The sequence below is a fragment of the Hemitrygon akajei genome, chromosome 7, assembly GCF_048418815.1.
Source record: "Hemitrygon akajei chromosome 7, sHemAka1.3, whole genome shotgun sequence".
Lineage (NCBI taxonomy): Eukaryota > Metazoa > Chordata > Chondrichthyes > Myliobatiformes > Dasyatidae > Hemitrygon > Hemitrygon akajei.
In genome coordinates, this window is record NC_133130.1 from 65,719,307 (window position 1) to 65,735,904 (window position 16,598).

General features: G+C 40.4%; 1 protein-coding gene across 3 annotated transcripts in view; it reads right to left on the reverse strand.

Annotated features, from left to right (window-relative positions):
• usp34 (ubiquitin specific peptidase 34) overlaps window positions 1–16,598 on the reverse strand; it is a 300,100-nt gene that overhangs the window by 100,702 nt on the left and 182,800 nt on the right. For all 3 annotated transcript variants that reach the window (XM_073051066.1, XM_073051065.1, XM_073051064.1), the window contains 4 exons: window positions 16,345–16,400; window positions 16,135–16,255; window positions 15,073–15,256; window positions 9,759–9,922 (listed from right to left, as the gene is read on the reverse strand). In XM_073051066.1, coding sequence (XP_072907167.1) covers window positions 9,759–9,922; window positions 15,073–15,256; window positions 16,135–16,255; window positions 16,345–16,400 — 525 coding nt within the window. The remainder of the gene's footprint in view (window positions 1–9,758; window positions 9,923–15,072; window positions 15,257–16,134; window positions 16,256–16,344; window positions 16,401–16,598) is intronic.

The window sequence follows — 16,598 nt, forward strand, 5'->3', positions numbered from 1 at the left end:
AACCAATTGAACTTTCATGTCTTTGTTGAACACATTGCTTTATCATTCACAGTCCAGGCTGAAAAAGTATGTGAACCCTTGTATTTAACAACTTCCACCAAATGTTTCCTGTAGCTGCTGATCAGACTTGCATGATGGCGAGGAGGACTATTCCTCCATACAAAATTACTTCAGTTCATTAGTATTTCTGGGATACCTTGCATAAATAGCCCTCTTCTGATCCTGCCACAGCATCTCAATTTGGTTGAGGTCTGGATCCGACTTGGCCACTCCAAAATACGAATTTTCTTTTTAAACCATTCTGTTGTACATTTATTCTTGTGTTTTGGACCCTTGTTTTTTTGCATCATCCAACTTCTATTAAGCTTCAGGTGACAGACCACTACTCTGACATTCTCCTTTAAAATGTCTTGACACAATGACATTCATTGTTCCCTCAACGGCTGCAAGCTGTCCAGGCCCTGAGGCAGCAAAGCAGCCCAAAACCATGATGCTCCTTCCAACATGCTTCACAGCTGGGATGAGGTTTTGGTGTTGCTGTGCAATGCTCTTTTTCTTCCCTCTGTGCATTCCTGCCAAAAAGTTCAACTTTTGTCTCATCTGTCCACAGAATGTTATCCCAGAAATGTTGTGGAACATCCAGATGGTCTTTTGCAAACTTGAGACATGCAGCAATGGCATTTTTTTTTTTTGGAGATCAGTGGTTTCCTCCATGGTGTCCTTCCATGAACACCATTCTTGTCAGTGCTTTTCTCATAGTGGACACATGAACAGAGACCTCAGCAAGTTACAGAGATCTCTGCAGGTCTTTTGGTGTTACATTTGGGTTCTTTTACACCTCATTCACCATTGCACAACGTGCTCTCGGTGTTATCTCTGCAGGACACCCACTGCTAGGGAGAGTAGCACCAGTACTGAATTTCCTCCATCTGTAGACAATTTCTCTGTCTGTGGACCAATGAACACTCAGATCTTTAGAAATGCTTTTGTAGCTTTTCCAGCTTCATGCATTTCTACATTTCCTCTAAGGTCCTCTGAAAGTTGTTTTGATTGAGGAATAGTGCACATAAGCAAATCTTTCTAGAGTTCTAGGGAAGAGCAGGCACTGCCAGTGACCTGACTTTGTAAGCCTTTATTTTATATATAGGGCAGGGCCCCTCTATAAACTTTATCTCCATTACCCCAGAAGTTCACATACTTTTTGAAACTAGAATGCTCAAATAGTGTACTCAGTATTGACGAGAAGTACAATTGTTTGTGTGTTAAAGTTTAGGCAGATTGTGCTTGTCTATTACTGAAATTCAGATGAAGAAGAGATCACATTTTATGCATAATTAACACAGAAAACTAGGTAATTGCAAAGGGTTCACAAACTTCCTGCAACTGTAGACTGGGAGACAACTTTGGCGAGCACCTTCTCACCATCCACAAAAAGCAGAATTTCCCAGTACCCTACTATTTTAATTTCACACTCCACTCCTATGGGAATCATTTTCTCCACACCCACTCCTCTTTGGCCTTTCAATATTTTGGATTCTCTCCAATGCCAGCACAGGTCAGCAAAGCTAGTGTAAAAAGAGAGCTTTGCGGGTGTTCGGACATTCCAGAGGTCCAATCAGTGTCGCGAGCAGAGCACTTCGAAGCGTTAACTCGCAGGTTGGCAAAACTAGTATAAGAGGAGAGCTTGGCAGGTGTTCGGACATTCCAGAGGTCCAATCAGCATTGGGAGCAGAGCACTTCGAATTAAATAAAACTCCAGAAGGGCAAGCGGGGTGGCCATTCTTGGGAATAGGCCAGTGGTGAGAGTAAGAGCATCAGGCTTTGACTCAAGAGGCTTTGACGAGATGAGGCTGAGGCCAAAGAAACAGTTTAGAAGATTTGGTCTTGGCTGCCCATTGCACAGTGCAGGCAGGATGGTAGATATGGCAATGGAATGCTCTTCCTGTAGGATGTGGGAATTCATGGAACTTGATAGACTCCCTGATGACTACACATGTGGGAAATGCAGCCAACTCCAGCTCATGAAAGACCACATTAAGGAGATGGAGCTAGAGTTGGATAAACTTAGAAACATCCAGGAGGCAGAGCAATTGATAGATACGACTTTTGAATAGGTGGTTACACCCAAAGTGCAGAATTCAGGGAGTAGATGGGTGAACACTGAGAGAGGTAAAGGGAAAAGGAAGTCAGTGCAGGGTTCACCTGTGGCCATTTCCCTCAGCAACAGGTATACCCCTTTGGACACTGCTGTGAGGGATGATCTATCTGGGCAAGGCAGCAGCAGCCAGACCAACAGTCATATGGGACTCGATAGTCAGGAAAACAGATAGAAAATTCTGTGCAGCAAGAGACACCAGAATAGAATCAAAACACAAAAATACAACTGCAGATGCCGTGGATCAAAGAATATGTACACAACGCTGGAAGAACTCAGCAAGTCAGGCAGCATCCATGAGAAAAGAGTAGCCAACGTTTCTGGCCGAGACCCTTTGGGTCTTTTCTCACGGATGCTGCCTGACCTGCTGAGTTCTTCCAGCATTGTATACGTATTACTAGAATAGAATGTTGCCTCCCAGGTGCTAGTGTCCAGGATGTTTCTGAGCGGATGCAAAATATTCTTGAAGGAGAGGGTGAGCAGGGAGAGGCTGTGCTACAAGATGGTACCAATGACATAGGCAGGAGAAGGGTAGAGGTCCTGAGCAGTAGGTTTAGGAAGTTAGGAGGGAGGCTGAAGAGCAGGACCCCCCAAGATGGTAATTTTTGGATTACTCCCAGTGCCACAAGCTAGTGAAGGTCAGAACACGAAGACAGCGCAGGTGAATGAGTGGCAAAAGGGATGGTGCATGGGAGCAGGGTTTCAAATTCTTGGATCATTGGAACCCTTTCTGGGGAAGCACTGACCTGCACAAATGAGACGGGTTGCACCTGAACTGGAGGGGAATCAATATCCTGGGAAGGAGGTTTGCTAATGCTATTGGGGAGGGTTTAAACTAGATTTGTAGGGGTTTAGGAACCGAAGTGAAGAGGCAGAGGATGGGGGAGTTGGCACACAAGTAGTGACAGCTTGTAGGGAGTTTATGAGGAAGGATAGGCAGATGATACAGCAAAGAAGCACTCAGTCAGATGGCTTGAGATGTGTCTATTTGAAGGCAAAGAGTAACATGAGCAAGGCAGATGAACTTATAGCATGGACCAATACGTGGAACAATGATGTTGTGGCCATTACAGAGACTTGGATGACTCTGAGACATGAATGGCTGCTAAGTGTGCTGGGCATTAGATGTTTCAAAAAGGACAGGGAGCAAGGCAAAACAGGCGGGGAAGTGGCACTGCTAATTAGGGATTGTATCACGGCTGCAGAAAAGGAGGAAATCATGGAGGGATTGTCTACTGAGTCATTGTGGGTGGAAGTCAGAAACAGGAAGGGGGCAATAACTCTACTGGGTGTTTTTTTATAAACTTCCTTAATAGTAACAGAGACATCTAAGAACAGAGAGGGAGGCAGATTCTGGAATGGTGCAATAATAATAGGGTTGTTCTGATGGGTGAATTTAGCTTTCCTAATATTGACTGGCATCTCCTTACAGCAAGGGGTTTAGATGGGGTGGAGTTTGTTAGGTGTGATCAGGATAGTTTCCTGATGCAATATGTAGGTAAGCCAACTAGAGGAGAGGCTGTACTTGATCTGGTATTGGGAAATGAACCAGGATAGGTGTCAGATCTCTTGGTGGGACAGCATTTTGGAGGTGGTGATCACAACTCTATCACTTTTACCATAGCACTGGAGAGGGATAGGAGCAGAAAATTTGGGAAATTATTTAATTTGGGTAATGGGAAATATAATGTTATTGGGCAGGAACTTGGGAACATAAATTGGGAGCAAATGTCTCAGGTGAAATACACGGCAGAAATGTGGCAACTGTTAAGTGAACATTTGCATGGTGGTCTGTATAGGTATGTTCCACTGAGGCAGGGAATGGATGGTAGGGTAAAAGAACTATGGTATACAAAGGATGTAGAAAATCTAGTTAAGAAGAAAAGAAAAGCTTACAAAAGGTTTATGAAACTAGGTACTGTTAGAACTCTAGAAAATTCCAAAGAGGCTAGAAAGGAGCTCAAGAAAGAAATTAGGAGAGCTAGAAGGGACCATGAGAAGGCCTTGGTGAGCAGGATTAAGGAAAACCCTAAGGCATTCTACAAGTATGTAAAGAGCAAGAGGAAGAGCCATGTGAGAATAGGACCAATCAGGAGTGAGAATGGAAACGTGCATGGAGCCAGAGGTAATGGAGGCACTTAAAGAATACTTTGCTTCAGTATTCACCGGCGAAAAGGACCTTGGCAATTGTGGGGATGACTTACAGGGGACTGAAATGCTTGAGTGTATAGACATTGAGAAAGAGGATTGGTGAAAGAGACAGAAGGCCATGGAAGGAAAAAAAGCGGGAGGAGCACCAGAGAAGTGATGGGCGGGAAAGGAGATAAGGTGAGAGTGAAAAGGGATAGGAAATGGTGAAGGAGGCAGGTGAGGGGGGGCACTACCAGAAGTTTGAGAAATAGATGTTAATGCCATCAGGTTGGAGGCTACCCAAATGGAAGATGAGGTATTGTTCCTCCAACCCAAGTGCGGCCTCATCACGACAGTGGAGGAGGCCATGGATGAACATATCAGGATGGGAATGGTAAGTAGAATTAAAATGGGTGGCCACTGGGAAATACTGCTTTTTCTGGTGGACGCAGCGTAAGTGCTCAGCAAAGTGGTCTTCCAAACTACATTGGGTCTCACTGATATACAGGAGACCACACTGGGAGTACCAGATACAGTATATGACCTCAATAGAGTCACGTGAAGTGTCGGCCTCACCTTGAAGGACTGTTTAGGGCCCTGAATGATAGTGAGGGAGGTGTGGCACTTGTTTTGCTCACCTACCATCTCACCAGCCTCTGTGGCCCGCACATAACTCTCCAAAACGTCCGCCACCTTTAACGGAATCCCATCACCAAGCACATCTTTCCCTCCCCCCTACTTTCTGCTTTCCGCAGGTATCACTCCCTACGCGACTCCCTTGTCCATTCGTCCCTCCCCTCTTATCTCCCTCCTGGCATTTATCCTTGCAAGCGGAATAAGTGCTACACCTCCTCTCTCGCTATCATTCAAAAAGCCAGTAAAAGCAGGATCTCCCAGTGGTTGCCCATTTTAAATCCACTTCCCATTCCAATAGGTCCAGCTTTGGCCTCCTCCACTTAGGTTGGAGGAACAATACATTATCTTCCATTTGAGTAGTCTCCAACCTGAAGGCATTAACATCCATTTCTCAAACTTCTGGTAATGCCCCCCACCTGCCTCCTTGACCATTTCCCATCCCTTTTCACTCTCTCACCTTATCTCCTTGCCCATCCATTGCTTCTCTGGTGCTCTAGGATTCAACAATCACCTTGTGTTTCGCTCCCTCTTCCCCCCCACCTTTTAAATCTACTCTCTAGCTTTTTTCTCCAGTCCTGTCAAAGGGCTTTAGCCTGAAACGTCAACTGTACTCTTTTCCCAGATGCTGCCTGGCCTGCTGAGTTCCTCCAGTATTTTGTCTGTGTTGCAATGGTCTTCCAGCATCTGCAGAGTTTCTCTTGTTTGTTCAACATTTAATTTTGTTTTGGATGTAATTTTTCAAAATCTGTCTACAATAGATACAGGCAGTACAATAGCATTGTGGCTGGCATAGAACTTTACAGAACCAGCTGTAAGATTGTGGTTCAATTCCCATCACTGCCTGTGACCATGTGGGTTTCCTTCGGATGCTCCAGCTTCCTAAGATGTACAAGTTATAGAGTTAGCAGAAAAAGTGCTATGCTGACGCTGGCATCATGGCAACACTTACAAACTGCCTCCAGCACATATTGTATATTTAACAAATATAGCTGATATATATTTTTTTTAAAAAGCAACTTAGACAAAGATTGCCAAATTTAATTAGCTCAGCAAATAATTTGCATTCGTCACTGTAATTATGCAAATATAAAACTGATTTGATGTAACCCTTTCTATTAATAAGATTTAATATTCCATTATAGAGTTGGTGCCACAGTATCTTTCAGCATATTACAAAACTTAAAGCACACATAAACAATTTCAGACAAGGAATACTTTTCAAGCAATCCGCATTCTTTCATACACAAAAACCTTTCCTTTCCATCTGCAGAACACAGAACCTTTATTGCTCATTTTGTCCATTCATATTGCTAATCACCAATGTTACATGAATAACTTTAATTACACCAACTTTCAAAGCATATTTTACCAGCTTGAACTTGCTTTCCTATGAAAATTTGATTCTTTATAATATTACATACTTAATTTTGACTCAATATCTGAAGCTAAATATTTTCCATCAGGTTTAAAATTATTTCAATGTTCAGCCCTTTTAATATCATGGCAGCTTCCTCCATCCACTTACAAAAGACAACTTCTATGACTGGTCTCCTGCAAATTAGCATCTTCTGCAATTCTACCAATGGTGGCTATATCTTGAAGGGCCTTACCTCATGCAATGAAATCCCACCCCAACATCCTTCTCTCTCATCCTTTCTTTTTAAAGATGTTTGTGTTAGTATATTTATTTGACAAACTATTTAATCACCTTTCCCAGAATCTCTGCCTAGGCTGGTTCTCCATTTTCCTTTATAAATGTTACTGTTGTTAACATCACTCAAATTCCCTTTCTTGTTGAACTGAGATTTTCCTTTATTTCTTCAATAACTTGAAACTTTCAAATAAATTTAGTGGTGGATATCTACAATGGCTCTTTTACATGAATTTATTCAGTCAGAGATGAGAGAATATTTGAGGCACAGTCAAATTAGAGGATCATACAGTTTCATCTACTTGGATTCATACAAAATTTAATTTTAGTTAGCAGAAAAGGAAAAACAAAAATGGGAGAAGAAACTTATAATTACACTTCAGTGTACAGATCAATTAATTAATAGAAACACAGAAAACCCTACAGCGCACACAGGCCCTACGGCACACAAAGCTGTGCTGAACATGTCCTTACCTGAGAAATTACCTAAGGTTACCAATAGCTCTTTATTTTTCTGAGCTCCATATACCTGCCCAGGAGTCTCTTAAAAGACCCTATCGTATCAGCCTCCACCACTGTCACCAGCAGCCCAATCCACACACTCAACACTCTCTGCATAAAAAACTTACGCTTGATATCTCCTCCGTACCTACTTCCAAGCACCTTAAAACTATCCCATCTCATGCTAACCATTTCAGCCCTGGGAAAAAGCCTCTGACTATCCACACGATCAATGCCTCTCATCATCTTATACACCTCTATCAGGTCACTTCTCATCCTCCATTGCTCCAAGGAAAAAAGGACCTATTCTCATAAGGCACGCTCCCCAATCCAGGCAACATCCTTGTATATCTTCTCTGCACTCTTTCTATGGTTTCCACATCCTTTCTATAGTGAGGTGACCAGAACAGAGCACAGTACTCCAAGTGGGGTCTGACCAGGGTTCTATATTCAGATTCAGATTATTGTCATTTAGAAACCCCAAATGCAATGCAGTTAAAAAATGAGACAATGTTCCTCCAGAATGATATCACAAAAGCATATGACAAAACAGACTACACCAGAAAATCCACATAATGTTTGGCAATCCCCAATCCAGAGTCCGGAGAGGCTGCTGCGTATTAATATCGCGCTACCATCTTAGCGCTTTCCCCAGAAAGGAGCTCCAACTCCACCAGACAAACAAGACCAAAAACTAAAGCTCTTTATTTTTCTGAGTTCCATGTACCTGCCCAGGAGTCTCTTAAAAGACCCTATCGTATCTGCCTCCACCACTGTCGCCGGCAGCCTGCACAAAACCACATAGTTACAACAGTGCAAACAATAGCATAATTGATTAAAAAAAACAGACCATGGGCACAGTAAAAATAGTCCAAAGATGTTAAAGGACTATAAGTTCAAAAGAAATCACCACACAGTTTCCACAAGTCCCCAGGGTCCCGACAGACTCGCCATCCCACGCCGGCAGCAGAAGGGAATACCCCCACTATGGACTTCCACGGTGCCGCCCGACTCAGCCTCGCAGACGCAGCACACGATGAAAGCTCCGTCGGACCCAGCCTCGCAGACGCAGCACACACCGAAAGCGACCTGACCACAGCGGACTCCAAGTCCGTCGAACCTCCGAGCCGACGACCATCCCCTCCGGCACAGCTTCTCCGAGCACCATCCTCTGCCGAGCGTATTAAGACCAATGGCCATCGGCAACGCGACCCCGAGGACTGGGGGCCTGTTCTTCCCAGCAGAGTCCCGGACCTCACAGCAGCAGCAGCAACGAAGAAGGTCTTCCTGGAGATTCCCCAATGTTCCTCCGTGCTCCCACATCCGTTTTCAATTGATTATGATTGCGCACGGCACCCCACTTCACAAATAATAGATAATCAGCTCCGGAGTGGCTGCTGCAAGCTGCGTCGCACCACCATCTTGGAAGTTCTTGGAAAATGTATATAGCTGCTACATTACCTCTCGGCTTTTAAACTCAATCCTACGATTGATGAAGGCCAATGCACTGCGTGCTTTTCTTAACCACAAAGTCAACTTTATCTGGGTTGAACTCCATCTGCCACTTCTCAGCCCATTTTTGCATCCTATCAATGTCCCACTGTAACCTCGGACAGCCCTCCACACTATCCACAACACCTCCAATCTTTGTGTCATCAGAAAATTAACTAACCCATCCCTCCACTTCTACATCCAGCTCAATTATAAAAATCACGAAGAGTAGGGCTCCCAGAACAGATCCGAGACACACCACTGGTGATGGACCTCCATGCAGAATATGACCCGTCTACAATTAATGCATCAGACGTTGGAATTAAATTACTTCCTACCATCAAGGGATCCATTTCCAGCTTAGTCTTATTATTGACCTTATCAAACTTGTACAATAAGAGTTGAAGCATAGTAAACTAAGTTAGCTTCTCAAAGCAAATGCTGATTAATATCTCAAGTTACAATGTTATTTCTTCAAAATGGAGTTATTCTGAACACTTATCACCTGTGATTTGTTTTCAACTGAGGAATTATGGGAAATACCAAAGGCTTCTAAGTGCCTCCACAGATGTAAAACTTGGGGTTTAAAAGCATAATTTCATTGGTGTAAAGAGCAACAGAAATAACGTGTTTCACTATCCAGATCCTAAAGATTATGCTGGGAGATGCATTGTGTATATAGAATTATTTCTGCAGTTCACAAGAAACAAAAAGGAAACTAGAAATTAGAAATTTTGCTCACAACTGAAAGAGAGATCAGGCACTAAAATGAAAGGAGGAATTCTATTTGATTACTAGCTTTTATTTGTAACCTGTAAGAAGGGTCAATGACCTAAGAGAACATCGTAGACATGGGATACAAGCCAGTCTTCAAGAAACTGGTCTAGAGTGGACCAAGCACTCTCATGTCACAGAAGATTAACCATTCCTGATTAAAATGAATGAAAAAAGTAAAACATGAAATATACAAAACCCACTGATAAGGTTTGAAAATAGGTACCTATTTGATTATATCCACATAACTTTTTTTTACTATTACAGTACAAACTTATTTATCTATGTTTTCTAAAATAAATTCAAAACTTAAGGAAATCACATTCTTTATCTCAATCTTTCTCAATAACTTCTGACTGGATTTATCATGTTCAGTTTGCTATACTCATCAAGCATATCCAATGTTTCAATGGTACTTACCTTAGCTGTAAAAATGGCCTGTCTGGCTTCCGGTATCATATACAACTGTTGAATGGTGGATGCCAAGTAACAGGTTGCTCCAAGATTTGTCAAACCTACAAACCTGCATTCAGCTCGCACATCATCATGAGGCCAGTAATCCCACTTGTATGGTGCATGAGATGCTATATAAAAAAAGTGAATTGAAATCAAAGTAATTGTGCTAATTTACAAAAACCGTATCAATTTGAGCAAAGCTTATGAAAACTGCACCATAAAATTAACGACTACATTTCTTGCACAATTCTTTAATTCTGAAACAGACAACTATAATCTGTCTCATCAAAGGACAATATGTAAGAGAGGGTTAAAGACTTAGTCACTCTTACAGCAATGATAAAGGTGGGAAGGGAAACACTACCACAGATTATAGTTATATTAGAATTAGTATGTGTAACCACAAAAGGGCAGTGCTAACTATAAAGGAGAATTACAAATTGTGACAATGTCAGCCATAGGAAGACATTGGAACAGAACACTTTTTTTCAAAAAGATGGGCTTCAAAGAAGAATCTTAACACAGGAAGGGAAGTAGAGATATAAATGACAGAGGACACGGAAGTGATTAAGGTATGCTGAACAGGGTTGTCATTGGTGATGCAATTAAAATAAAAGATAAAATGTAAGGCAGAACAGCAGATGTACATTTTGTAGAAGTATAGAACACTAAGGCTACCCATTCAATACTATTCCTCTTGCTTGGTTCTGCGTCTCCTAAAACATCAGATTATTTGATATACAAGGTAGCTAGCCTGCAACACTGGTATAGTATAAAGTTGCAAGAAAAAGTTTGTGAACCCTTTTAAATTACCGTAGATTCCGGACTACAGAGCGCACCTGATTTTAAGCCGCTGGCTCTAATTTTAGAAATAAAATCATTTTTTTAAATGTAAAGGCCGCACCGGATTTTCGGCCGCAGGTGTCCCACGTTGTAATATGAGATATTTACACAGAAAGATATTACACGTGAGGATTTTTTTAACTTTTAATTAAATCCATATGGTAACAAAAACAAATACATATTGCAAATGCTTTTTTTCGAACCGTGCCCGTACGCGTTGCGTATACTTCTTTACTGAACAACATTCCAATATCTCCTAACGACTGGTAAAAAATATATATACTGCAGCCTACCAGGAAAAGTTATTGATACCTTTAACTTAAAAGCAGAGTTCGCTCAGATCCAAAGCCGCTCGCGTAATGCGCTCCCCCCTCCTTTCCGTTTCATCGCAAACGGCATTTAAAATCAGAGTTCGCTCAGATCCAAAGCCGCTCGCGTAATGCGCTCCCCCCTCCTTTCCGTTTCATCGCAAACGGCATTTAAAAGCAGAGTTCGCTCAGATCCAAAGCCGCTCGCGTAATGCGCTCCCCCCTCCTTTCCGTTTCATCGCAAACGGCATTTAAAAGCAGAGTTCGCTCAGATCCAAAGCCGCTCGCGTAATGCGCTCCCCCCTCCTTTCCGTTTCATCGCAAACGGCATTTTCCCACAAGACACCGCGAAACCGGGTGTGTCGTCATAGCATCCCGCGATGTAGTACAGAAAACAAATATAGTTTAAACTAAGTAGGGTAGGTAGCACAATGCTTCGAGTGTTTTCCATGTTGATGAGGGTGAGTACAAATGACTGATTTACAATAATTTAATTGTGAAAGTGCGCTTGATTTATCGTACAATTTCATTGGACCTCTGTGAACTACTCATCAATTTTATTGGTCTACTGTTACGAGGCAAAATGTTTACGAGGCGGCATGAAAAAAACCATGCATTAGCCGCTTCGGATTATTGGCCGCAAAGTTCAAAGCTGTTCAAAATGTGGGAAAAAAGTAGCGGCTTAAAATCCGGAATCTACGGTACCTGGTTTTCTGCATTAATTACTCATAAAATGTGGTCTGATCTTTATCTAAGTCACAATAATAGACAAACACAATCTGCCTGAACTAATAACACAGAAGATCTTTTCTGAAGAACGATCTCTTTATGTGCACCATGCCTTGATGAAATCAACTTTCAGAGGACATTAGAAGAATTGTAGAGAAGTATGAAGCTGGAAAAGGCTACAAAAGCAGTTCTAAAGACCTGAGTATTCATCAGTTCACAGTAGGAGAAACTGTCTAACAAATGGAGGGAATTCAGTACTGCTCTCCCTAGGACTGGGTGTCTTGCAAAGATCACACCGAGCACAATGTGCATTGCTGAATTGAAAAAGAACCCAAGGGTAACAGCAAAAGACCTGCAGAAATCTCGAGAACTTGCTAAAGTCTCTGTTCATGTGTCCACTATAAGAAAAACACTGAACAAGAATGGTGTTCATTGAAGGACACCATAGAAGAAACCACTGCTCTCCAAAGAAAATTGTTACATGTCTCAAACTTGCAAGAGACCACCTGGATGTTCCACAATGCTTCTGAGACAATGTTTTCTGGACAGGTGAGACAAAAGTTGATCTTTTTGGCAGAAATGCACACCACTACTTTTGGAGGAAAATGGTACTGCACACCAACACCAAAACCTCATCCCAACTGTAAAATATGGTGGAAGGAGCATCATGCTTTGGGACTGTTTTACTGCCTCAGAGCCTGGATAACTTGTAATCGTTGAGGGAACAATGAATGCCAAATTGTATCAAGGCATTTCACAGGAGAATGCCAGGGTAGAGATCCGTGACCTGAAGCTTAATAGAAGTTGGATGATGCAACAAAACAATGATCTGAAACACAAGAGTAAATCAAAAGAATGGTTTTAAAAGAAGAAAATTCGTGTTTTGGAATGGCCAAGTCAGACTCCAGACCTTAAACCAATTGGAATGCTGTGGCATGACCCGAAGAGGGCTGTTCGTGCAAGCTATCCCAGAAATATTGATGAACTGAAACAGTTTTGTATGTAGTAATCGTCTAAAATTCTTCCTCGCCGTTGTGCAAGTCTGATGGCAGCAGCTACAGGAAGCATTTGGTGGACATTATTGCTGCTAAAGGAGATTCTACCAGTTATTAAATACAAGGATTCACATACTTCTTCCAGTCTGGACTGTGAATGATTAAATACTGTGTTCAATAAAAACATGAAAACTAGATACAATTGTTTGTGCATTATTAGTTCAGGCAGATTGCGTTTGTCTATTATTGTGACTTAGATAAAGATCTGAGTAATTAATTCAGAAAAGCAAGTAATTGCAAAGGGTTCACAAAATTTTTCTTACAACTGTATGCTATTCCAATGTTGCTGGCTATCAACCTTCATATATCAAATATCAGAGACCAATGAACTTCACTTCATTGTAATTATTCAATACTTACAGGATTTTTATGTCTACTATTCCACCTAGATATTTATTTCTGCTGTTGATCACTAGAAAATAAACTTCTGATATCCAGCCCCAAAGCTATATTAATGAGTTCTATCTAACTTTCAGCAGGGCTCCAGATTAAGCTAAGTGAATATCATTCTGTATCTCTTAAAAACAAGTAGCTTGTGGAGGCTAACATCTGTGGTGTTAGCCTCCACCAGTCTTTCCTCACATTTCAGATCTATGATAGGGAGGATCCTCCTCATAGCTACTCTATGTATTGGGTGAGGTTTTTAAATATCTTTTTGCTTTCTGATGACCGTAAGTCACACAATACAGAAATTTTGACCAGAGTACCACACAACTCAGTAACATTGCGGTTACTTGTTTCTGAATGTTTCACATCTTTCAATATCATTTAGTTTTGGTTGGTTCCTGTGTTATATTGATTGAACTTGCCGAAGTTTACAACTCTTTCTACTTTATTGAAATGATGTCTATAAAGGTATAACCTTTATATTTTTTATTTTATTTTAAGCAATAATTACAAATGCTTGCTACTCATTTTGTTACTCTAACATCATTTGGAAATTCTGATAAATTTACAAGAGTTTCTGAATCCAATCTGACATAAGTTAATAATGGTAGTTGCTCCAACAAGAAATAAATTAGGATATATGACTCAGTATTTCTCTACATTCAATGCAACCCATTACAGGTAGCTGTTGTTTTCTATACTACTGTTACCGTAGATGTCGGATTATAAGCCGCTACTTTTTTCCCACATTTTGAACAGCTTTGAACACTGCGGCCTTTACTACGGTGCGGCTAATGCATGATTTTTTTTCATGCCGCCAAAAACATTTTGCCTCGTAACAGTAGACCAATAAAATTGATGAGTAGTTCACAGAGGTCCAATGAAATTGTACGATAAATCAAGCGCACTTTCACAATTAAATTATTGTAAATCAGTCATTTGTACTCACCCTGATCAACATGGAAAACACTCAAAGAAAAGCATTGTGCTGCCTTTATGGCAGTTATTTAGTTTATAATATTTTCGCTTAGTAATTCATTTGTTAGTTAAAGTTAGAAGTGTTTTAACTATATTTGTTTTCTGTACTACATCCCAGGATGCTATGACGTCACACCCGGTTTCGCCGCGTCTTGTGGGAAAATGCCGGTTTGCGATAAACGGGAAGGCGGGGGGCGAGCGGCGGAGCCAAAACGCTGCTTTTAAGTTAAAGGCGATCAATAACTTTTCCTGGTAGGCTGCAGTATATATATTTTTTACCAGTCGTTAGGAGATATTGGAATGTTGTTCAGTAAAAAAGTATACGCAACGTATATTTAAAAGTAGCCGCGTTACAGGCACGGTTCGAAAAAAAGCATTTGCAATATGTATTTGTTTATGTTACCATATGGATTTAATTAAAAGTTAAAAAATCCTCACATGTAATATCTTTCTGTGTAAATATCTCATATTACAACGTGGGACACCTGCGGCCGAAAATCCGGTGCGGCCTAAAATCCGGTGCGGCTTGTACAAGTACAAAATTGATTTTATTTCTAAAATTAGAGCCAGCGGCTTTTAATCAGGTGCGCTCTGTAGTGCGAAATCTACGGTAATTGCTGACTTGCTTCTAGTTTTACCGTTCCCAACAATGCTCATTAAATGCTGACCTTTCACACAGAATTTTAAGGAATTATTTTGGAAATTCAAGCTTAACAGCAGTCAAGTTAAGCAAGATGTTTCTTTTCTAAAACAATGTTAACGTTTATGATAAATAAGCATTCAATATTTTTCCTCATTGCTGGCTCTGTATTTGTTTAATGCTTATTGTTTTAATATAGAGCTTTGTCCTACAATCTCAGCACTTTAATGAGACAGTTGTGAAATCTTATTATCCAATTCATTTATTTCAATTAGTCCTTGAATTCTTTGAGTTGGCCTATTTAACATATTTTATATAGTATTATAATTCTTTCTTACACTGCATGTGCTGAGCCATCACCCAATTGTGCAGCAATCTGTAATTTTCTGCTGACCCCTTCACCATTTCCACTAGTAAATCGTAGGCTGCTGCTCGGGAAGAATGGGACTTGCACTTTGGTTGCTGCCTGTCCTTCAAGCTTGGCAGTAAAAACAGGAGATTGAACACATCTCTTAAGAATTCCTGAAATAAAAGGAGATGAGGATTGCTCAGTGTGCTCTATTTAAAAAGCACTAACATCAAGAGAGATAACAAAACACCTTCAATAAATACATTATGCACTCCTCAAAAAGACAATACCAAAAGGTAAACATCATTCTGTCATGTCTTTTACCTTATATTTGATCCACTTTCTGCAAAAAACTTGGGCTAAACATAGTTTGAAAATTTGTATCACTTGTGGTGCAGAGAGTTCAAATTTTACCCATATTTTACAGCAATTTTTGAAACGTGCTTATAAAATTTGCAGACTAACATAAATAATTATGCCATATTTGAATATAATAATACTCAGGAAATTGGATATTATTACTACAAATACAATATATTTTTAAAAGGATGTTACACAGTGGTGTAACAAATTTTCAGGTGAATCAAAGCCCCAGTGAGTGCATAACAAAACGTTAGATACAGGGCCTCAGTGAATTTATAAAGTGAGTGCAGATAACAGGTCCAATGAGTTTATAAAAGCTGTGCAGCTCTGCAGTGAGTTAGATGCTGAACTACTGTCAAATCTGAACAACAGTGTATGTTTACTTGAGACTTACTCGAGAAACATTGAAAAGAATGAACATTTAAAGACATTTGTTTAAAAACTTTGGAATTTCTAGTTTCATAAATTTTAGTTGAGCAACTTTAGCTTTAATACTTCAACAGTTCCCACTTATATTTTTAATTTGAAAAAAGTGCAGATATTATACTATGAAAATAAACATTATCTTAAATGTTAACCACTATTTCTCTCTTCACAGACGCTTCCTGACCTAAGCATTTAGAACGTTTTCTGTTTTAATTTAGTACTTGCACACTGTGCCTGTTCATATTTAAATTTCAGACACTACCTGTCCTTCTCGAGAGAATTTAAAAGGAGGCTTGTGCTTTATGACTACAGTGCAAAGACGCAGTAATCCGGTAAGCCCATCATCTTCAGTGTTACTGTCCTGCTGATCAAGAATTTCCCTGCTACAAAAAGATAATGGAAAAGAAATTAATAAATAACAATATATTAACATAACAATCTAGGAAAGTTTTCAAAAATTATTCCAACAGACCTGCGAATGCAATCAGCGAGATGTCTTGCCAAGGCATCCAAATCTAGCAGCGTCGTCTACAGAAAAGATTCCATACAACAGAAAGAATAATTTGGACTTTCTCTGCACTTTTAACAAAGTACCACAAATGTAAAGATTCAAAATGTAATAATACCAGTAAAATTCCACAGCTTTTGAAGATTCCACAAGTAGATTCAATTAAAATTGATTTCTATCCACTTTTAACATGGAGTCAAGTTTCCCAATGGTTTTAA